At 48.3% G+C, this 21,768-nt stretch overlaps 9 protein-coding genes across 9 annotated transcripts; 7 read left to right on the forward strand and 2 right to left on the reverse strand.

Moving 5' to 3' along the window:
- Positions 1 to 2,209: 2,209 nt before the first annotated feature.
- LACBIDRAFT_321582 (uncharacterized protein) lies at positions 2,210 to 4,029 on the forward strand (the record flags this gene model as incomplete). Its single annotated transcript, XM_001874435.1, has 8 exons — positions 2,210 to 2,212; positions 2,267 to 2,347; positions 2,585 to 2,665; positions 2,901 to 3,043; positions 3,129 to 3,247; positions 3,334 to 3,394; positions 3,450 to 3,480; positions 3,649 to 4,029. 8 exons carry the CDS (start codon positions 2,210 to 2,212, stop codon positions 4,027 to 4,029), a joined length of 900 nt encoding a protein of 299 aa, XP_001874470.1.
- A 1,851-nt stretch (positions 4,030 to 5,880) lies between these two features.
- Positions 5,881 to 6,207, forward strand: LACBIDRAFT_305110 (uncharacterized protein; the record flags this gene model as incomplete). The annotated part of the gene is made up of 2 exons (XM_001874436.1): positions 5,881 to 6,105; positions 6,160 to 6,207. 2 exons carry the CDS (start codon positions 5,881 to 5,883, stop codon positions 6,205 to 6,207), a joined length of 273 nt encoding a protein of 90 aa, XP_001874471.1.
- Positions 6,208 to 6,273: 66 nt separating this feature from the next.
- LACBIDRAFT_305111 (uncharacterized protein) lies at positions 6,274 to 6,825 on the forward strand (the record flags this gene model as incomplete). Its single annotated transcript, XM_001874437.1, has 3 exons — positions 6,274 to 6,331; positions 6,383 to 6,693; positions 6,748 to 6,825. The coding sequence occupies 3 exons, from the start codon at positions 6,274 to 6,276 to the stop codon at positions 6,823 to 6,825; spliced, it is 447 nt and encodes a 148-aa protein (XP_001874472.1).
- A 1,426-nt stretch (positions 6,826 to 8,251) lies between these two features.
- LACBIDRAFT_305112 (uncharacterized protein) lies at positions 8,252 to 9,535 on the forward strand (the record flags this gene model as incomplete). The annotated part of the gene is made up of 1 exon (XM_001874438.1): positions 8,252 to 9,535. One exon carries the CDS (start codon positions 8,252 to 8,254, stop codon positions 9,533 to 9,535), a length of 1,284 nt encoding a protein of 427 aa, XP_001874473.1.
- Positions 9,536 to 11,414: 1,879 nt separating this feature from the next.
- LACBIDRAFT_305113 (uncharacterized protein) lies at positions 11,415 to 11,669 on the reverse strand (the record flags this gene model as incomplete). Its single annotated transcript, XM_001875009.1, has 1 exon — positions 11,415 to 11,669. The coding sequence occupies one exon, from the start codon at positions 11,667 to 11,669 to the stop codon at positions 11,415 to 11,417; it is 255 nt and encodes an 84-aa protein (XP_001875044.1).
- Positions 11,670 to 11,760: 91 nt separating this feature from the next.
- On the forward strand, positions 11,761 to 12,506 carry LACBIDRAFT_321584 (uncharacterized protein; the record flags this gene model as incomplete). Its single annotated transcript, XM_001874439.1, has 2 exons — positions 11,761 to 12,133; positions 12,499 to 12,506. The coding sequence occupies 2 exons, from the start codon at positions 11,761 to 11,763 to the stop codon at positions 12,504 to 12,506; spliced, it is 381 nt and encodes a 126-aa protein (XP_001874474.1).
- Positions 12,507 to 12,700: 194 nt separating this feature from the next.
- LACBIDRAFT_305115 (uncharacterized protein) lies at positions 12,701 to 14,020 on the reverse strand (the record flags this gene model as incomplete). The annotated part of the gene is made up of 5 exons (XM_001875010.1): positions 12,701 to 12,929; positions 12,986 to 13,114; positions 13,167 to 13,561; positions 13,616 to 13,919; positions 13,980 to 14,020. 5 exons carry the CDS (start codon positions 14,018 to 14,020, stop codon positions 12,701 to 12,703), a joined length of 1,098 nt encoding a protein of 365 aa, XP_001875045.1.
- Positions 14,021 to 14,388: 368 nt separating this feature from the next.
- On the forward strand, positions 14,389 to 15,321 carry LACBIDRAFT_321586 (uncharacterized protein; the record flags this gene model as incomplete). Its single annotated transcript, XM_001874440.1, has 3 exons — positions 14,389 to 14,449; positions 14,502 to 15,147; positions 15,198 to 15,321. 3 exons carry the CDS (start codon positions 14,389 to 14,391, stop codon positions 15,319 to 15,321), a joined length of 831 nt encoding a protein of 276 aa, XP_001874475.1.
- Positions 15,322 to 15,982: 661 nt separating this feature from the next.
- Positions 15,983 to 21,438, forward strand: LACBIDRAFT_321587 (uncharacterized protein; the record flags this gene model as incomplete). Its single annotated transcript, XM_001874441.1, has 18 exons — positions 15,983 to 16,062; positions 16,215 to 16,239; positions 16,321 to 16,670; positions 16,713 to 16,738; positions 16,807 to 16,952; positions 17,010 to 17,261; positions 17,660 to 18,022; positions 18,237 to 18,304; positions 18,336 to 18,501; positions 18,592 to 18,717; positions 18,767 to 18,960; positions 19,010 to 19,172; positions 19,229 to 19,377; positions 19,427 to 19,818; positions 19,874 to 20,059; positions 20,111 to 20,243; positions 20,298 to 21,046; positions 21,095 to 21,438. 18 exons carry the CDS (start codon positions 15,983 to 15,985, stop codon positions 21,436 to 21,438), a joined length of 3,912 nt encoding a protein of 1,303 aa, XP_001874476.1.
- Positions 21,439 to 21,768: the final 330 nt, after the last annotated feature.

Below are 21,768 nucleotides of genomic sequence, written 5' to 3' on the forward strand. Positions count from 1 at the left end.
CTGTATAACAAATAGTTGAATACCAATAGATAGAGCTGAATGCAATATATAATCTGGTTTTTCTATAATAAAAATACAATATAAAGTAAAAAGGCAAGTTTAGGACCAAAATGATCTTTATGATAAATTTTGTAGAAAAGTTGAATCCAGAAGATAAAAGTTTGAATGGTCAGAAATTTTTGAAGTTTTTTTTTTTTCAAACTAGGACCCCAGATACTCCGTGACACTGGCAGGAAATTTTTTGCCTATGTGACATGGCTAAAACATTTCCGAGTAGTGTGACATGGCTAAAAAATTTCTTAGCAGTGTGACATGGTTCAAAAATTTCTTAGCAGTGTGACATGGCTAACACATTTTTCAGCAGTGTCACAGCTAAAAAAATTCCTACCAGTCTGAAACACTTCAAATATTTCCTACCACTCTAACATGCTTCAAACATTTCTGACCACTTTCAGATGGCTAGGATATTTTTCAATACAATATATCAACCCAAATATTTCTGGTCACAATATTCAAGGTCAAACATTTTTGTCCAATGCAATAATATATTTTCCTCCAGAGGCAAAAAAATAAATGGCCAAAGGATCTAATAGCCTGGATAATTTTTCAAGATTTCCTAGCTAATAGCTTGGTCAAGGTGGGTGACTGAAGTGACCGTCTGTCTCATCCACAAACCTCTGCCACTTCAAAAGGTAGTGCAGGGACGTCAGCAAATGGCGAGTTTGCGTGTTTATTCCAAATCGACTGTCTGTCTCATCCACCAACCTCCGCCACCACGAAAGGTAGCACAGGGACATCAGCAAATGGAAAATTTGCACGTTTATTCCAACTCGACCATCTGGCTTGTCTGCAAACCTCCGCCACCATGAAGGGTAGCATGGGGACATCAGCAAATGGCGAGTTTGCATGTTTATTCCAACTCGACCGTCCATCTCATCCTCAAACCACCACCATGAAAGGTAGCACAGATATGTCAGCAAGTTGCAAGTTCTTACATTTATTCCAACTCAAACCTGTGTCCCTGTCCCATGATCCTATTACGGCAGAATCCAGCTCCCCCTCACCTCCTTCCTCTTCTTCCTCTTCTTCAGCATCGCCAAGTCATATTGAGGCAAAGCTCCCACCCCCAAAGTGGTTAGACACATGTAGCCCTGAGTTGAGGTCGCTTTTGACCGAATTTGTTCCCAATGTCACCACTCCGGCAGGTATTCTCTGGGGTCATGCCAATTCCCTCAGGCAGAGCCACAATGAAACAGCTCACAGAATTGTGAAAAATTTGCAGGCCAGACACGTCCTTTCAAACCTGGCAACTCAATTGCAGACATTAATAATGGTTCATCGCAGTGGCTCCTTTCAGGAGTGTTTCCCAATGAGGTAAACATTGTTTCCCTCTGAACTTTTACTCTTGTCCAAACTTGTCACCCTCTTCCTCCCCCAACTTTTCTGAGTATCCAAGATGGTCTCTCCCTTCCTCCCCAACTTTCCCAAGTATCCCTCCTTTGTAAATATTGTCCCCCCCTCCCCCAGCTTTTCCAAGTATTCAAGATGGTCTCCCCCTTCCTCCCCAACTTTCCCAAGTATCCCTCCTTTGTAAATATGGTTCACCACTTGCTCCCCAAACTTTTTTAAGTATTCACTTGTTGTAATGAATTCCACTTCTAGTAAGGAGACTTTTGAATTGTCAACATTGTTGAAATTTGCACCAAGGTCTTGAAATTCCATGATTTGTGAATTTGGCACCCAGGACTTGAAAGTCTACCCAAGATTCCAAATTTAGTGCAGAGGTTTTTTTCATTTTCGCCGCACAAGTTCAGTCCAGAATTTTCAAAATTCCCACTTAATCTGAAAAAGTCAAGAGGCAAAATTGAATAAGTGGGGAGACTTTCATTTCCCCCCCCCCATTTCTCTTGCTGAGCAGAATTGTGAGTGGATAATTTTATTGCCACCTCCTGCTTTTTCAAATGAACCTTTTGAGTTCCGCTGCCAGAGATTTCTCATTTCTGCGTGGTGGGGAGCATTTGGAATTCTGCCACACACTGTTTTGAATGTTGAACGTTAAACATCCACAATCCACGGCCACCCCATCAACCAACCCTCTCAAGTCCAAGGTCACCCTCAAATCATCGTCTACAACCACCTCTCCACATTTGCACAAGGACCAACCACCAGATGAAAGACCTGGGGATGTTCACTAGACACGAACCCTAACATGGTAAGCTAAGCACTTCATCTGCATCATCCCTCATTGGATCATCCATGCCAACAGCACCACCACCAAATGTTTGACCTGGCATGCCAATGGTCCATTTGGGCATGCCACATCGAGCACCAACAGTCCATCTGGCGTGTGAGCGTCAACAGTGACACCAAGAGCCCACAACAAGGGACTGCAACGACGGTTTACCACCACCACCCTCCACCAATGACGGCGACCGCCCACCATCACCCACCCGACGCACTGCCCGAGTCCTAGTGTTTAAAGGTTCAGTCCATAGAACCGCAAAAAACCGGTGGACCAAACTGAACTGGACCATGGTCTGGTCTTTTTTTCGGTTGCAGTTGCCCCAATTTGGGGTTGGTCCAGTTGCCGGTTGCCTCATTTCGAAAATCTTTTAAAACTGTTCAAAGACCGGTTTTGATCGGTTGCAACCGGTTAAACGGTCATGTGCGTTACATACCCTTGTAACCACGTTTATTACCTTTTATTGGATTTTTGTTTCATCAAAAACGGTTATGAATTGAGAAAGATATAACCAAATCCATATTTTACCCAAGTCTCTAGGAGATGTAATTCGGTTTCAGTCATAGCTATGTCAAATCTTCATTAAATCTCTTACAAATTGGTAGAATGACGGATATTTACATGCTTTACTATTTTATATAAGCCGTTTATTTTTCAGAGTAATAATAGTCGAGATATAAATGGTTTATATTGGTATAATAAATTATACGCAAAAAAACCGGTCTGGATCGGTCTCAACTGGCTCCATAGACCGCAAAAGACCGGTCCTAGGTGGTTCAGTTCGGTTCCCTCAATATCTGGGTCAGTCCTAGACTGGTTGCGGTCCACGGTTGCGCATTTTGGGGGCAAAAAACCAGACTGAACTGAACTTGCAAACACTACCAAGTCCCATCATCAGCCAGCCAGCACATCCAAAACCAGCCCAGTGGCCACCATCACCACATCCAACAACCACCACATCCAACACCTCTGGTGCTGAGCATCGATCATCACTTGTTGTCAAGGGTACATCTTCCTCCCCCTCCTTTGAAATGTGATGCACTGTTGCCAAATCGAAGTTATCCAGCAACTTCTTTCCTTGATTTCAACAGTTAAGAGTCCAAAGGGAAGGGCAGGGTATCGGGAAGTTCATGAGGCACAATCTTCGAGCTGGTGAGTTTACCTTACCCTACAGGAGTGCCCCGTCATACCTAACTGGATTTTCTAGGCCTCTTGCCAACATATACGCCAACCTCTTCGTATGTTTCCCATGTCCCGTCACTCGAATGACAATGGGCGACAAGCGCCCATCACCAACGCCAGCACCAACCTAGGTGAAGTAACATAACCCCTCCCCCAGTAACTGTCCTTGCCCCCTCTTCTGCTCACTCATCTCCCTTTCTCCAGCTGATGCAAATTGTATGCAGAAACTGATCCCAGGTAAGTCTATGGCTCTTCCCTCTCCACACCTTGCTCTGACAAGCGACGATCACAGATGTCATCATGCTTCATTGACCACAACCACGACGGACGGCCATGCCACCATGACAGACGAGCACGAAGCAACAACCACTACAACAGACGACCCCAGCCATGACCATGGACAACGACGTACTGCCACAGACACCAACCTACCACCAACCATGACCACGATGCATTACAATGTCAATGGACTACCACAATGTGAAGACGAAATGATGGACAATGGGGCCCATGACCAGACAACAACAACAACACTGGACCAACACAACACAACCACCCTACCAAGACTAGAACAGGTGACGATGACCCAGCACGTACCACGATGATGTGAAGACGAGTGGACTCCATGCGTCCATCGCGACAGCATCCCCTCCCTGACTTCAGTAGTCCTCTTCAAAGCTCCGCCAATTGTCGCCCTCGATCTTGAAAAGGAAGTCATTGTCGAAGGGAGGGTGCAGACTTTGTTCATTCTGGGATTGCAAGGGATTGCACAATGTAGATTGTCGGATCAGGATAAGTGGAGCCATCACGACGATGACCACCCCCACGATTTACCTCCTTTTGCTTAATCTCCATAAGTAGATCCTTTATTATATTATTTTTATCATTTTCTTTTCCCTGTGCATCGTGTGGTAGAGTAGCTACACTTTTTCTCTCAAAATTCAGTTTGTTTACATCTGTGTACCAACAGCGTCTTAGGCCCCAATGTCATCCAAAAAGGGTTTGTTGCATCCAGCTATTTCAGTCTGATTTGACAGAGGGAAGTGGTCTGAACATATTCAAGCATATATTTGGTGAAAATTCAGAGGTTGTTTCTATGATGAACAAAGCTGTAGGACATATATTTCTCCTCAGAACTAAAACTGTGCATTGTTGACAATTGTGTACCAAAGGCATTGAAAGGCCCAAGGTCATCTGAAATGGATTTGTCGCATCCAGCCTATTTTGGTCAGATTTGACAGAGGGAAACTATTTAGGAGTGTCAGAACATCATCAAATATATATATGGTAAAGTTTCAGGTGTTCTTTGTAGGAGAAACAAAGCTGTGGGAACATAAATGTCTCCCCAGAATTAAATAATAAATATGTACCCATATAATATCAACAATACCTCTTCCCACCCACCCTACAGCAAGCTGTGCATTAACCCACATCCTGACCAAGTGGTCAAATGCACTCCCTATGGAAATGAATAAAGTGCATTATTGCAGGGTATAAGGCATAGGGCTACAGCCAAGGGTGCACCCAAACGACGAATGGTATCATCCCAAGACACCATGGCGACAATGCGATGACAGGACAACAAGGACATGCAATGAGCGCATGACAACAAGCACATGCCAAGACTTGGTGACGACGAAGACATGCTGAGAACGATGTGATGTGCAGGACGACGAACAGCAAAGAGGCTCAGTAGTCCCCACCACTTCCTCCATCACTCCCCACTACATCCCCCCTCCCTCCCTCCCCCCTCTCTCCCTCCCTCCATCCTAGTGATTGTCACGGGTTTCAGAACCCGTGCGGGTTGCGGGTAAGGGTATGTGCGGGTAGGGGTACGGGTTGGATATTTCTAACCCTCGGCGTACCCGTACCCTCAGCACAGGTTGGCGGGTTACCCGCCATGTGAACGGCGGGTTTCAATAGGAGTTTCAATTGTGATCAAGCGCTTGATTGTCACGACTACCTGTACTCCACGAACGACGATGGATTCGTCGTTCATCGTCGTTCACTGCCGCTGCGTCCACTGTCACCAACCACTGCTGCCCACAGCTATTATCGACCACCCACCCCCATAACACACACCAACGAGGACAGCGATGACATGGCAAGGCCACGTCATAAGCCTCAGCAACTGAACGAGCGCGCGGCGTGTCGACAGGGCGTGGTGAAGACGACATGGCACGTCAAACTAACCGATGCCTACAAACAACAAGCGATGATGGCGAACAACGACGACAATCGTCGACCCGTCCCTCCACAGTGAGAAGGGCAGAGGGGTGGAATGGTGATGAGGACGAACAACGACGATAGATGAGGACGAGGACGGCAATGACGGACAACGCATGCCGTCGTCATCATCAAGTCTTTGAGGTATGTACTGTGACTTGCCTCTCTAATTACCCTCTTTACATGAAATGCAGGGAGCACATCGCTGTCGGCGACATTGCAATTTTACGATGCAAATCAACCAATGCCTACAAACAACGAGCGACGACGGCGAACAAGTTTTGTCAGCCTCAAGGCAGCCAATTATGAGTGTCATAGGCTCCCTCGTCAAGTCTGGATGCACAGAGGTCAAGGTCAAGAAGTGTCGTACAAGGGTACGTCGAGCAAGGTTTGCAGAGGTGGTGCCTGGGGTTGTGTTTATTGTTGAAGTGCACATGTTGGATACTGAGACCACGGTGAGTACTTACCCCCAGTCCACGTTGGTCCCTACCCACCTTGCTGAGACACAGGACAACAATGGAATGACGACGTGGGACAACGACGACAAGGGACAGTGACAGCCTGATGAGGAAGACACAGGACAAGGATATGGGATGAGGACACGACGAGGACACAGGACGACTATGATCCGACGACGAGGACAACACACAACAACAACAACGAATGACGGTCTACGGCCAGGTGAGCAACATAACCCCTCCCCCTCTCCCCTTTTTAACGTGAGAAGCAGAGACTCAACCCTCCAACAACGTTACATACTACTCTTCATCTTTGCCACATCATTAACCCTCGCCACAGCCCTCATACATCAGCCACTCTCAGCAGTCCCATTCCACAAGATATTCTGTTTCTCCCGTGCAGCCTCATGCCTCGCAGCCACCCAAGTCTTCGCATCCCCCTCTTACACCTTCTGGCCATGCATTCGCTGTGGGTGTGCAGAACATATCAAGCTACCTTTATCTCCCTGCATCGTGTACTGCCCTGATAACAAACCGTTCCCGGAGCAGGTTCAAATTCGTCGTAGCGGTCTAGTTAGAGTTCCAGTAAGCATAACAATCATGCTTTGTCGAATTGGCGGCTGATGTACCATCCAGCAGCCTCCCATCTTGAACACGGGGAACAGAGGGCTTATTTCTCATGTATGTTGCATAGCATCTCTTGCAGTTGGAGTTTGAGGAACCTCCACCACAATGCTCAAGACAATCGTCCAATCGTCGTTCGTCGTCCTTACGAATTTTATGTCTGTAACTACATGTTTGTTGTACAAACCCGTCAGACCCGCCAGACCCGCTAAACCCGCCAAAACCCGAACCCTTACCCGCAGAAACCCCTACCCGTGGTTGAGGGTACGGGTTTTCATGGGTAGGGGTCCGGGTATGGCCGAAAGTACCCGGGGGTTACCCGTGACAATGCCTACTCCCTCCTCTCTCCCTCCCTCCCCCCTCTCTCCCTCCCTCCCCTCCATTCCCCTCCATCACTCCCTCCTCCCTTCATCACTCCCTCCCCTCCCTCCCTCCTCCATCATTCTCCCCTCTATCACTCCCCACCACACTCCCCTCCCTTTAACTAACACTATGTAGTAGCATAGATTTATGTAGTTCTAGTCAATACAGTTGAATTTTCCATGTTCAGATCTAAATAACATAAGCAATTCTTAGAATTATAACATACACTAACTGGGAAAAAAGAATGTCTGGTCATTTTTTGGACAAAGTTGGTGCTGTAACACAAGAACCAAACATTTTCAGAACTAAGCTCTGGTGTATGAGACATAGCTAAGGAGGTGTAGATTGTACATACCAAGTCTGGGGATGAATGAATGAAAACTCAGGATAAGGTAGAGCATTCACTGTGACAACTCCAAAAATGGGATTTGTCAAAATGGGAAATTCTGAATGACTGCAACCTACTGGAAGCAATTCAGAATTTGAAGCAGGAATATTTTGAACACTCAATCTCCCTGCTATTGTCATAAGCCCCATAAAGTCTCTGAGATATAAAATTCTATAGTCTCCCCAAAAAAGTGAATTTGAATTGATTCCCCTCCTTGGACATTTGCAGTTGCAAATATTGCCCAGGATTGATAGGAGAAGGTATCTATTGGAGGTCTTATCAGTGCCCCCCTAATTCCTGGAGGATTCCGGTCATTTCTGTGGATTCCGGTGGATTCCGGAGGAGTGAAATTTAGCAGAGAGGCCTGCTATTTTCTCCATTCCGGTGCTTTACCATTCCGGCGGAATTTCGGCATTCCGGAATTGTGACCGGAATGGTCCCCGGATTGGCAAAATCGAGTTTAAAATTATTTTTACTATAGTCTAATCGAGGCACACGGGTGCCTGGGGACGAAACCGCATCTCCTCTCCCTGAGATGACGAGGTGCACGGGCGCCTGGGGACGAAACAACATCTCCTCTCTCCCCGAGATGGCCTGGTCTCACCTCAGAGACTAGCGATCCAATTCCGCGAGGGGTATTTATTGCATAGCAAGTATTGTCTCGCACTTCTTCCCTCTTTCCTCACTCGAGATACATTCCCTCGCATCGCTCTTGTTCGCGCTCACTTATCAACCTATGGTTGCATCAGACAAGTCTTCAATTATTCTATGGCTACCAGCAATGATACTCTCAATACTCCTATTCCTTCTGATCCTTCTCAGTCAGTCCTCGGGAATGAACAAGGTCCAAATCAAAATCAAGGAGATCAAGAACTACGTGAAGAAGGCCAACCTCAGATTCAAGACCAAAATCCTGAACAGGACGACAACGAGCAGGATGACCCAAGCTTGCCTGGGAATTTCCCGGCTGCGAACGCCGTCCTCGCTTCGTGTAACTCTGTCCTTGAGGACTTTAGATCATCGCGGATTCCTAAAGCTACTGCGCTATCCAGAATCTACACTCACTTACTTGATGGTATTCCGGACAATGACAATTCCTTTGCTTCAACTGTTGAAGAAGCGTTTGCTCGCTACCTCACTATTGTCGAGAATCATCAGCATCACCTTCGGGAAGCTGAGCATCGCGGTGGACGTCGACAGCGATCGAAAACTCCACCAGACAATCATGTTGAAAGAGGGAACCCAGGCCCTGACAATGATCAATCACCCCATAAGCGTGCAAAACCAGACGAAGCTCAATATCCCTGGATCATATCCGACTTTATCCACCGTGTCACTTTATCACCATCGCTTACAAGCACGCTTGAGTTACTTAAGCTCTACGCAATTGATCCAAAAGGGATGAAGCGTTCTCTCGTCAATTCTCCGACATGTCCTGAATTCCCAGACTCCGAATGGACTAACATTCTCGCAGGAAGAGCCATCAATCTTGATGCTGTCCTCAGTGGTTATTACTCGACGTCCAACAACGATGAGTGGGTGGAGGAGATTGGGGATCTTGAAATATGCTTCGGTACGGTCAACCCGACAAAAACAGTCTCAACAGCTGGTGAATGGAGCATTGCATGGAATAGGGCATCACGAGCGACATCTACTGCTTTCCCTCACAGAGCCGGAGAGCTGGCAGAATATGCTGAGTATATCATTGGACTCTTTGCTGCGACTGATGCCCATTTCCATGATCGTGTTATCCTCTTCGACAAAGCTGTACGGTGTCGTGTTGGTGCTCGCCGGGACCTGGAGCTCACGGACTTCAACAAATTCTCGGATCTCAGATCAACTCACATGGACTCGATTGGTGCCGCCGTTGTTCAACGGGCATCTCTTGCTGTCAATAATAAATCCAATTCAACCTCTCGGAAGAAGATACCCGAACCATGCAACCGTTGGAACGAGGGGTTATGCGCGCTTGAGGCTACTCAGTGTCGCCGACTTCACGTTTGTAACAAATGCACGAAATCCGGACACAAGGGGCCCGACTGTCCATCTTGATTTTTCTTGTTTTTCGCTCCCACACTCGTTTATCACATATCCTGTCAACAACCTAATTCAGCCCCCTCGAGTTCAGCTGGGGGTCATCCTAAAATGATCAACATCTCTCGCGGCTCTCGTCAACCCCATCGAGAGCCGTGGTCATTAGACCGTCTTGTGTACGAACGGTCTATTGCTTTGGGGTTTACTATCGACAATTCAACTCACCTTACCTACACCTCCGCACTCAATTCATATCTCACATTCTGCAAAATCCACAATTTCCCCATAGAACCCACTGAAGAAACCTTCAGCTTTTTCATCGTATATATGTCAACACATATCAAACCTGACTCAGTCAATTCATACCTCTCAGGCATCTGCAACCAACTCGAGCCTTTCTTCCCCGATGTTCGCAAGCGGCGAGGAAGCATTCTAGTTTCTCGAACTCTTGCCGGATGCCGACGTCGCTTTGGAACGCCCATCCACCGCAAAAGACCCTTATCAAAAACCGATTTAGAAACCGTGATATCTCATATCGGCACCTCCCTGGATCATGATGAAAAATTATTCCTCGCTATCTTACTTACCGGATTCCATGGTCTCTTGCGACTTGGCGAGTTGACATTTCCTGATAGAGTCGACTCTCGTGACTATCGCAAAGTCACCCTACGCCATACCATCAAGATATCAGCTACATCCTACTCTTTCTTGCTGCCTGGCCATAAGGCCGACCGCTTTTTTGAGGGGAATACTATCATAATCCAAAAAACAAACCTTCCATCCAACCCACACAAATTTCTCCTGTCATACCTCGCCTCGCGAGATCATCTCCACCCCTTCAAGCCTGAATTATGGTTACGTAAGTCTGGCATTGTGCCGACACGTTCCTGGTTCATCAAAAAACTTCGCCGATTTTTCCCCTCTGACATTGCAGGGCAGTCAATGCGCGCCGGAGGTGCCACATCATTAGCTGAAGCTGGGGTTTCACCCGATATCATTCAAGCCACAGGACGTTGGGCGACGGATACTTTCAAGATTTACATCAGAAAAAATCCCGTCCTTCTCCAAGCCATGCTCTTTGGTCGACCTGCTCACCAACCTGCATCTGTTTCATAATTTTCCGAACATTTCTCTTATTTTTTTATTTTTTATTTTTTTCTGACTTTGTAGTACTCTTTTTATGGACTTTTCAAGCCTAGGACACTTACATCAACATCCTCAATTTTCCGGCACCTCACAAACATCCCTCTGTCTTCCACTCCACTCAACTTCTTATACTTCAACTTTACTCATCCCTCCCTTCCCTCCCCTTTTAACATCTTCAATAGGTATAATAGGACATTGGTACCACAAAATGGACATCCTAGCAGGTTCTCCAGCTGCGCGGCGCACCTGGAGAACTCTGCTTTTGCCTATTTACATATATATAAGGTTTCGGACACTTCACCCTCACTCGATTAGTCGAGTTTAAAATTATTTTTACTATAGTCTAATCGAGGCACACGGGTGCCTGGGGACGAAACCACATCTCCTCTCCCCGAGATGACGAGGCGCACGGGCGCCTGGGGACGAAACAACATCTCCTCTCTCCCTGAGATGGCCTGGTCTCACCTCAGAGACTAGCGATCCAATTCCACGAGGGGTATTTATTGCATAGCAAGTAGTGTCTCGCACTTCTTCCCTCTTTCCTCACTCGAGATACATTCCCTCGCATCGCTCTTGTTCGCGCTCACCCACCCTCCTGCTCCCTTTACCTTTTGTTGCATGTATTATATAGGACATTGGTACCACAAAATGGACATCCTAGCGGGTTCTCCAGCTGCGCGGCGCACCTGGAGAACTCTGCTTTTGCCTATTTACATATATATAAGGTTTCGGACACTTCACCCTCACTCGATTAGACGGAATGCAACCGGAATCCGGTTTGTTTGGCACAAGCCCATTGCCAAACAATTGTTTGTTTGGCAACGGCTTTCACGCTCATCCAAATACAACCCTCTTCTCTCCCACCACCACTAACCTCTCCTCCCACCACCACCAACGTCCCCGCTCCTCGTAAACGCGCGCCCGCTACCCACCCACGCCACGTCACCACGGTCAGCTGTGGCCACCACCGCCCACAAACGTCGTCGACCGCCAACAACGACCACATCAACAACGCGGCAACGCCACGTCAGCAAGCAAACGAGCCCCGGCGAGGTCGAGGGGACGAAAACGGACCACGAGGGACGACCACGACGACCATGACCACGCCCACGAACCACGACACGCCCCACGACGTCAACGGACGCCCACGTCAAACGCCAACGGACGCCCACGTCAATGGACCACGACCACGTCAACGGACCACGACCACGCCAGCGGACGACGACCACGCCAGCGGACGACCACGTCAACGCACCACCACCTCAACGGACGACGACCACGCCAGCGGACGACCACGTCAACGCACCACCACCACGTCAATGGACGATGACCACGCCAACGGACACCCACGTCAACGCACGACGACGTGCCCCCGCCGATGGGAAACCAAGGTGCCACGTCGCTGTCAGCGATGTGGCAACCAAACGACGAACGACGACGACGACGTCGTCGTTCGTCGTTCACACAAAGGTGAGTCCCCTGACTCTCCTTCATCCTATCCCATCTCGCTAACAGCCACCACGACATCACACGACGACGACGAGTGCATTGTCCCTCCCCCTTCCCTGTCCCTCCCTTCCTTTTCCTGCCCCTCTTCCCTGTCCCTCCCCATTTCCATGTACTCCCATCCCCCTTCCCTGTCCCTCCCCATTTCCATGTACCCCCTTTTCCCTCCCCCCTTTCCTGTCTGTCCCTCCCCATTTCCTTGTCCCTACCTCCTTCCCCCATTTCATTGTCTCTGCCCCCTTCCTTTTCCCTGCCCCCTTCCCTGTCCCTCCCCATTTCCTTGTCCCTGCCCCTTATCCATCCCCTTCTTTAATATGCACTGTATGTAGTAAAATAGACTCATGTCATTAATAAAATACATTAAAATTTGATTTATTGAGATGAATGACTTGACTAGAAGTGAATTTTATAAGAAATTCTGAGTATTGAGTTGAATCAATGCAGATTAAGTCACCTGACCTCTAGATCAGTGCTGATCCATTCTGATTGTAGATACTCTGATCAGAGCATGTGGGGGAGGGTAAAGTACTGCTATTTATGGTGGATTGTGGTCTTATTCAACTGGAATCGGATTCCGCAGGACTCCGCTGGATTCCACTGGATTCCAGTCCCATTCCTGCGGATTCCGCCGGAGTCCAGTCCCATTCCACCGGAATCCACAGGAATGACCGGAGTCCGACAGGAATAGGTAGGGCACAATAAAGTACTGGCTGTTCCCCAAGGTTTCGGGACAGGTGCCTTGTTCAGCCCCTGATGGAGGCTGAAAACATAGTTAGAAAGTCGCGTCAATAGCAGAGATAACAAGCAACCAAGTACCTCATAATATTGAGAACCCCCTTTTTCATCGGCTCAGGTCCCCCCAATAAAACCGTGATGTGCATCCCCAGAGCTTGTCCGAGTCCATGTACTACCGGGCCCAAGACGTTCGGAAGCTTGTTGAGAGCTCTGATGGAAAAAAGTCAACGCCACGACAAACATACGAAACAAAGGAACGTACAGCTGAGCCTCTTTTGGAGGCAACAATTCAGGTAAGTTGTCCCTGAGGTTCTGATAGGCGTCCTTCACCTCCTGATGGTCTTTCTTTGCCTTGTCGTTCCACAACTCTTGTTCCTCCTCGCTCAACTTCTCAAACTCAAGTTTCTTGAACTTATTGCACTCGGACGCGCATTGAGCTTCTGGCTTCCCCCCCGCTTGGAACGATTCGTCGAATGCTGCCTTCATGGATGGGAAGTTCGCTTTCCCCCACACCGCCCATCCAGTAGTCAGCTTGGAGGGGCCTGAGTCTGTACCGAGCAGCCTATCGAGAAGAATGGCTGCTGGATTGGCGGCAGCTGACTTGGGACATTTTTTAGAGGCTCGTTTTGTGCAGCGATCGAACCAGTTAGTGAGCGACTGCAGATGGGATGAATTGAGCGATGAGATCGAATAATATGCTGACCCACTTACAGTGCGCATTCGTTCGATGACTTTGCCTTTTGTAGCGCTGTCCTCATCAGGTAGGCGCTCGAAACCACCTTCACCGAGAGGCACGCGTGGTTGGATGACGTCCGGATCCTCCTTGACAGTAAGAGTCCAGTGGAATTTCGCAAACCATGCATTCACGGTTTTGTTGATTAGATCCGAGCACGCCTCACAGTTAGGGTGGGTGAGCGCAGCATTGTAATTGTCAATGTAACCGTTTAGGAACTCGAGGCGAGCACCTTTCGCCCAGTTGCGTGTCAAGGGCTTAAGTAGTGGCTGTGCATCGACCCTGCAATGTTGATGGGCTCACGCTCAGCATTCAGCATGTAACATCATCAACTCGACTTACAAGGTTTTAGGCTCCTCGACGCTGGAGCCGACGGCAGCCATATCAAACTTTTAAGGTGGGGAATCGCACAATGGATGGTATCGCCAACCGTACGTACTTATCAGTTGTTTGGCCAACCGTCAAAAAGCTCATTTACGTTTTTTTTCTGCTCTGGAAGGCACTGGAACCAACAGCGGCCATGGCAAGGTCTTAGGGTGGGCAATTGCACTACCAAAGGTATCCAAAGCACGTCTTTTGTTGATTATTTGGCTAAACGTCACTCATTTTACGTTTTATCCGCTGTGGGAAGGAATCTGAGAAGACAGTTTTCACTCCAGTTATAAAGGTGTCGCCCTTTCTTACCCCCCACCATCTTCAACTACACTACCAGTCAAATTTTCAACGACATCACCGTCTACGCTACTCTACGATGGCGCAACTTTCTGCAAATGGTGAATCAGACCGTCCCGATTCCCCCTTATCAGTCGAAGGTAAAAGGCTTGCTTTCCCCACTTCCATTTTCCATTACTCACCCTACTCTAGCCATCGAAGAAAGCTTCAGAAGCCTCAGACTCATGCCTAACCTCACGTCGGCAATCATCCAAGCCCTCCTCAACATCTCAATCGCGGATGCCACAGCTTCCTCCCTCGACAATGCAACCCCAATTGCCACCACTCAGACGTGCGGCGCGGAAAACCGTGACACCTTTTCCGTGCCAGAAACATACAGAGAGGAGGCGGTGACTACTGCTCCAGCAACCTTTCGTGTTTTGTCTCCTGCTGTGGCCGCTGCTCCCATTGTGATCAGACACGCTGTTTCCACTCCTGCTGCACGCGATGTTCTCGCTCCTATTGCCAATCCCGCTGCAATCCAATCCATCGTTTCATCTGCCATTGTAACCGCCACAACCGCACAGATCGCGACGCCGACTGCAGATGCACCTGTTGCGGTTCCCGGCGCAGGATCCGCTGTTGTTACTCTGGCTACAGCTGCTCCCACTGTTGCAACCCAAGCCACGCTGACTGGAGCCGCGTCTGTTGTTGCAACGCCTACCGTTGGGACGCCCACTGTGGCCGCGCCAACCTCAACGACGGCTCCTGCGGTCAATTACCATTTGCCCGCTGCCGGAGCTGCAGGACCCTATTACTGCGTTACTCGCGGGAGGGACATTGGTGTTTACGCAGGGTGGTAAGTTTTAATCGTCATGGCACGCGGAGATTTGACTTACATCTCGATAGGGAGCATGTTTCTCCCCTCGTCATTGGGGTCTCGCGTGCAGTCTTTGGCCGCGTCGACAGTATTCAGGAAGGGCAGAATCACATGGATGCAGCAGAGAGCGCTGGGCTCACGGCGAGACTCTGATCTAGTGGCGCGATGTCGATATATCTTTCCATATTTTGTAGCCCCATCTTGTAGCCTACCTTACCACACGAAGTCCTGTCGTCTCCTTTTCATGTAGTGGTAATGGTCTCCGAAAAAAAAAAAAAAGTGCAGTTCACCCCCCCACCTTGCTAGCCCGTAACCATATTGACTCAACGAACGATTCCATGGACATGAAATGCCAGGTGTTCCTGAAATAGAAATCCTCCATAAGAAAGAAACAAAAGTTCAATGAGCTCCAGCGCACTCAATTCTTGATCCTGCCATTAGAAATTTTGAATATGGGCCCTCGAGATACTCAAGAATGTAATGGCCAAAAGATTTGGGTGGTACATGTAGTCTAGTATAAAAGTCAGAAGAATGCTTGGTAGAGACTGCTAGATTGCAATTTACAAGTAGTGAATTACGATGACCTTCTATTGCTTTCAAGCGGCCTGAAACCTCTCCAAAGTCTTTCCCCCAAAAAAATACATATTTCGAGAGTGGTTTACCAAGGCTTTCCACCTATGGCATCCACTTATTTTATTTCAACGAAATGCTTTCACAAAGCACAATAAATCATACGAAGATGTAGTATATACACTTGTTTATCTGGCAACATTTCACTTGCATTTCACGCGTCCAAGCTCATATCTACGCCGGCATGGGTCGTCTTCGTCTGCACAGTACTCCGGAGGAGAAGGTTTCTGCGAGGCGTGAGAGCTGCAAAAAATATTATGAAAAGTGAGTCTATCTCGTTCTATGGAAGTGCGGCGCTCACAAATACCTCAGAAACAGAAAGAAAATCTGCCGTCGGTCGCGTTATCAATACCAAAAGAAAGTCAAGGAGGATCGGAAGCAGAAATCTTCCAAACTACAGAAAAACAATGCATCAGAACTAGCACCGCCAGAGGAACTCATGTAAGTTCCCCACTTGTCCCAACGAAACAACCCTGACTCGGCCTCAATACTAGTGAAGATCCCTTGACATTCGTTTCTCAGTCTAAAATTCATTTCGACCACATGACCAATGGCTCAATGTACGACTACGTCGACCTTATTGTTAATGCTTGCATCGAACATCCGGATCTTGCCCTCAGGATTTTAGAGGAGCAAGGCAAGGTCTGGATGGAATTCATCCTAGGCCTTCACCAAGCGCTCGACAGCATTCTTCAAGAATATGGATGTGGAGAAGAGTGGAAAGGGGCAGACCTAGTAGTGAAAGATTTCCGGCACGTTCTCGCACTCATCGAGGATGTCCACGCCCATGCGCTCACTGCCCTGGATGAGATGGCTGACTGGCGTGAAAGTGGCATCTATGGGTACCAGATCTGCCGGGAAGTCAAGGATGCGTAATTACAACTCTATCTCAATTATTTACTGAGCCCATCTAGCATTCTCGCTTGTATCATGCCTGACTGTGCAGCAATCCACAAATTTTGGTATGTATCAACTGTATAGTTGAAATCCGATAAGGTTTAGTTGTAGGTAATGATATTACCACGTGCTGTCGCCTCAACCTTCCAACTTCTACCATGTCCAAGCGTTCAATCCGACCCAAGGTCACTGTTATCGTCGCTCCTGAGATCTCGTTTAAGGTCCCGAGCCGGAAGCTAAAGGACCCTGAACCTGAGGTATGTACTTATGTTTAAAATAGATTGTGTTGACCCTGACATAACGATCGATCACAGATCTCAATTTTCCGTGACCTTGGCATTTACCTCTCTCGCCGAAATAAGCGAGCGGTTCAAGTGAAACTCTTGAAACTGCTGCTTCCCAGTTTCTTCGCAGTGTACGAACAGGGGCAAACCCAGGCCTTTTTTGAGCGCGCATACCAAGTCTGGTTCCTACGTTTTCCCAACCCCGAGCATCAGATTACGGTGGAGGAGAGCTATGGCGAAGATCCTGAGTACACAGAATTCATTTGCAAGCAACGTGAAAAGGTATGTATTAATTGTTCTCAGCTGGACGCGCCGCTTACATACCAATTATTCAGTGGCTAAGGGGCCAGATTCGCTGGTTGGCCTTCTGATTCCCATCCATGGTTGATAACCCTGTGCCAGCAAACCCAACTTGGATGGTTCTGATGAATGTCGCAATTAAGGAGATCATGAGTACCTTGGAGGTGCCTCATGATCGCATGGACTGTGAAGAGGCACTGAAGGCAATTGAAAAGGTAGTCCAGGACTCGCTTGCGAGCGCGCGTGCTGCCGGAAACCCTGAGGTCGAAATATTCCGTGCTCCCGCAAAATCGTTGTAGTCGCGTTCTATAATACATACATACTTTTTGTGCAAAACATACATACTTTTTGTGCATTTGGTTGTTGTGGTCATGCGACAGAACGAGATACAGAGTCCGAATCAACGTGCCTTTTATTTTCCCATGAGATCCAAACGCAAAACAAAGACTTATGTTGTGCTACACAACGAATCTGACGACGAGACACTCGCCATTCCACACGCCCGTTCTTTCCACATAACCAGTGATGGTCTTCGCATTCAGCCAACCCCCGCCTCTCCACAAAAAGGGACTTCAAGTCGTTATTCCCCTCCTCCGAGTCCCGTGTATGACTGGAATCCAAGCGCCTTGTACGAAGAGGGCGTGGATGATCTCTTAGCTCTGGATCGACCCTCTGAGGAAGAGGGGCTTTCAGCCATTTCAGATGTCGCTGGCAAGGTTGCTGCAAAACAGTATCCAACTTCGGTACGTCTTTTATTCTCTGAGTTACGTCAACTTACACTAGATTTGAAGGATGCGCCACTCCTAGACTGGGCCGGTCGGGGGAAGGGGGATCCTGGATATAGGGATGAATTCCTCGCAGAGATGTTGCGTTTGGAGGGTCGTGGCGATGGTCGGTTGCAGGGGTGCATGTCTTGCTCCTCTGCTGACGGGGCCTATCGTTGTGAAGATTGCATAGGGGGAATCATTGAGTGTTGCAGCTGTTGCCTTAAGCGGCACCGTCACCTGCCACTTCATATCATCCAGGTATGAGCTGCGCTTTTGTTGGTTGATCCAGTGCTGAATCACTGCAGCAATGGCATCAGCATTTCTTTCAGAAGACAACGCTCAAGGACATGGGACTACGTGTGCAACTCGGGCACATGGGTTCCCCTTGCCTAGTTCCGAGGCCCGGCCACACGGATTTCATAGTCCTTCACACAAATGGCCTACATTATGTCGTGGTTGATTTTTGTGGCTGTGACCACCGCATAACGAGTTGACAACAACTACTTAGAATAGAGTGGTACCCGGCAACTGTTCACTATCCACAGACTTGCGCCACATTCCGTCTACTCGAGCTCTTTCACACGATTACTCTTACTGGGAAGCTGTTGGCTCACGAATTTTACAAGGCGCTTGAGCATCTCACAGACAATACTGACCTGAATGTTCCCAAGGTAAGTCAAACCATTCAGTGTTTGGCGGAAGGTGACGTGTCTTTTTCAGACACGGTATAAGTCACTCATGCGAATGATACATGAGTTCCGCCATCTCAAATTGATGAAGCACAACGGTCGGGGAAACATCAAGAATGGCCTCATTAGTACCGGCCCCTCGGATTTGACTGTACCTTGTCCCGCTTGTCCGATCCCCGGTATCAATTTGCAAGATGAATGGGAACAAGTTCCCAAAGAAATGAGGTACGATATTCGGTCACCTTTGTCTTATCTAAATCTAACAATCTTGCAGGTTTCTTTATACGTTGATCCTAGCATTGGATGCGAACTTTCGGTTGAAGAACCTGATGCAGTCGTCAATCAAGAAGGACCCCGGATTACATACTGGCATGGCCTACTTCACCGACGACGAGCCGTACCTCAAACATATTTTGAAGTACGCGACACAAAAGGATGTAAGTTGATCTTAATTCTCCCACGCACTTTTCTGATGATACCCCTCGTCTTTTAGATCAGCTCTTGCAGCGGATTCAAAACATTGGCCCATGCTGAAACCAAATTTTCAGCAGGGCTGCGGTCAACGGGGGTCGGCATGGCTTTGTGCGCCCGTCACGAAATTGTAAGAAGTGGTGGAGTAGGCGATCTCCAGAAGGGAGAAAGGTTCGTCTCCTTTGAATGTAACAATACGAAGCTAACGGAGTGCGATCAGATATTGCAATATGGATTACATCTTGTTGTCCGCGCTCGCTCCCGTACTGGTCCTCGGAGTTTTTATATCGTACGACATCGCCTGCCAGTTCAAAGTCAACTTCTTCGACCGCATGGAAGCTCTCCCCGACCACCTGAAGTTACCCGATGGTGTTTCCACTGATTGGGGCATTCCCAAATGCCACTGCCCCATGCACAAACTACCTTGTCAAGCCCCCCATTCTCTTAACTTCAAATTGGGTGTGGGACGAACTGACAGCGAGGGGATTGAGCGGAGTTGGGCCAAGATGAACCAAGTGGCCAATAGCACCAAAGAGATGGGCCCAGGATCTTGCCATGATACGCTTGACGACCATTTCGGTCACCACAATTGGAGGAAATACGTCTCGCTCGGTAAGTTTTGCCTATTCATTATTGGGTTGGTTGTTAACCTTTTTTTTATGAACAGGTACAACGTTACATTCCCGACTACTACTGGCTGTCAAGGAACAGAAGCGGCAAGAACACATCTTCAATGAATTCACGGACTCTCTTCGTGAGGGTGGTAAGGTTGATATTGAGCAGTGGACGGCGATGATCGTCGCTTGGCAGAAAGACCCGAGAAAGACGAACCCCTACGTTTCTCTCGTCACTCGTAAGTTCTCATCTGAATCAGATAAATATATTTTAACGTGCCTTGCTCTAGATGCATCGCAAAACGACGTCAAGAACCAACTTTTGGAAGAGGAAAAGAAAGACCTTGCGGCAGGTGTACCGCATATTCATTCAACGGGACCAACAGCGTTCATCTTGATGGGTTTAATGATAGAGGAAACTCAGTAAGACTGTTCTCATTCACACATTCAATCACAACTAACTTTTTTATCATCCAGACGGCGCATTGCATGGGATGCGAGGAGACCCGAAGAATTGACAATACATCAAGATAATGAACTACAACAACGGCGGCTGGTGCTGATGCGCCAACTAAAACAATTTCGAAGCATGCAAGATGTCTACACCCCTGCAGCCGCCGTCATGCTCGCTCAAACGGAAGAAGCTCAGCAACATCTTCCTGAGGCGAAACACGTCCAACCTGAGGTCGAGCACCAGGAGTTGTGGCTGCCCTCTGCGCTTCCAGCCAATCATCGCATGCACAGCTGCCAGGCAGGTTTGATCGATATTGAAACAAGACTTCGGCAAGCACAGTGCCTGGACGCACTCGAGAAGATTCGGACTCTACAACGAGGTCGGCTGTCTTTCATTGGCTTTCGCAACAGAAACATACGAGGCCAGAACCCGACGACACGAGCAGCAGACACAATCAACCGGATCGAGGACAAGAGCAAGGCACTGGCTGTCAAGTACCGCGCGACACGTCGGGCACTATTCAACCTTATGGGTCCAGGCGATTGGGAGAGGGAGCTTAAGGAGTTCAACGATGGAGACCTAACGACGCCTGATGGCACCGAAATCAGCATAGAGGATCCTAACGAGGAGATCGGACCGGATGGGCGCCTTTTGTCAAAGAAACGGCGAATCGCTCTTGAAAGGGGACTCGGGGAGGGTAGGCGCGTGGTTTCGTGGATCTGGACAATGAAAGGGTCAGCAGGCAATGGAGAAGACAACGAATTGAATGAGGGTAAGTCAATGTCGGTTCAGTATATCCAGGTGCTAAGTCTTTCTATAGCTTTACGTGTTGAGTGGGCCAAGGCACGAGCAAGAAGCCTACGGTGGTCGGAGGAGGTGATGTTGTTGAAAGAAGAGATGAGGAGGGTGAGGAAAACACTTGAATGGAAGGCTTCGTGGTGGGACGACCGCCAAGAAGGCTGGTTGGGTTTAGACGCAGCAGCAAGCGAGGGGGTCAAAGCATATGCGGCGCGACAGGCGAGAATCCAGCGCGATCTTCACGCGAGATTCACTCGTCTGTGGGACCAGCCTCTCGTGCCTTTTGTGCGTGAGGAGGACAGCGGTGAGGGAAGCACGATGGTCCTCGATCCCGTCGTCGAGGCTTTCTTCGAGGACGAAGAGTGATTCATGATGTAGCTGGTAGTTTTTTGGACAATACTTCTTCATAGAGACTTTACATACATGTGAAGGTAACATCTACTCTATCTCCTTACCTTGATGCTCTTATCCCGTGAGGATGGGTGGATGCGGTTGGAACTTCAACCATTGTTTACATTTGTGTACCTAAGCCATCGTTCAAGTTTGCAGAGAGAAAGTCATGCTGTCGTATTCACCAGAACAGTGCAAAAGATAGAAATTATAGTACAAGGATGAAAGAAAAGTGATTTCTCTTGCCATATATACCATTGTGATGAGGGAATAGCAGACTCACGGTGGCCCAAAGGTATCAAAGTC

Source organism: Laccaria bicolor, genomic scaffold, assembly GCF_000143565.1.
Source record: "Laccaria bicolor S238N-H82 LACBIscaffold_2 genomic scaffold, whole genome shotgun sequence".
In the NCBI taxonomy this organism is placed as follows: Eukaryota; Fungi; Basidiomycota; class Agaricomycetes; order Agaricales; family Hydnangiaceae; genus Laccaria; species Laccaria bicolor.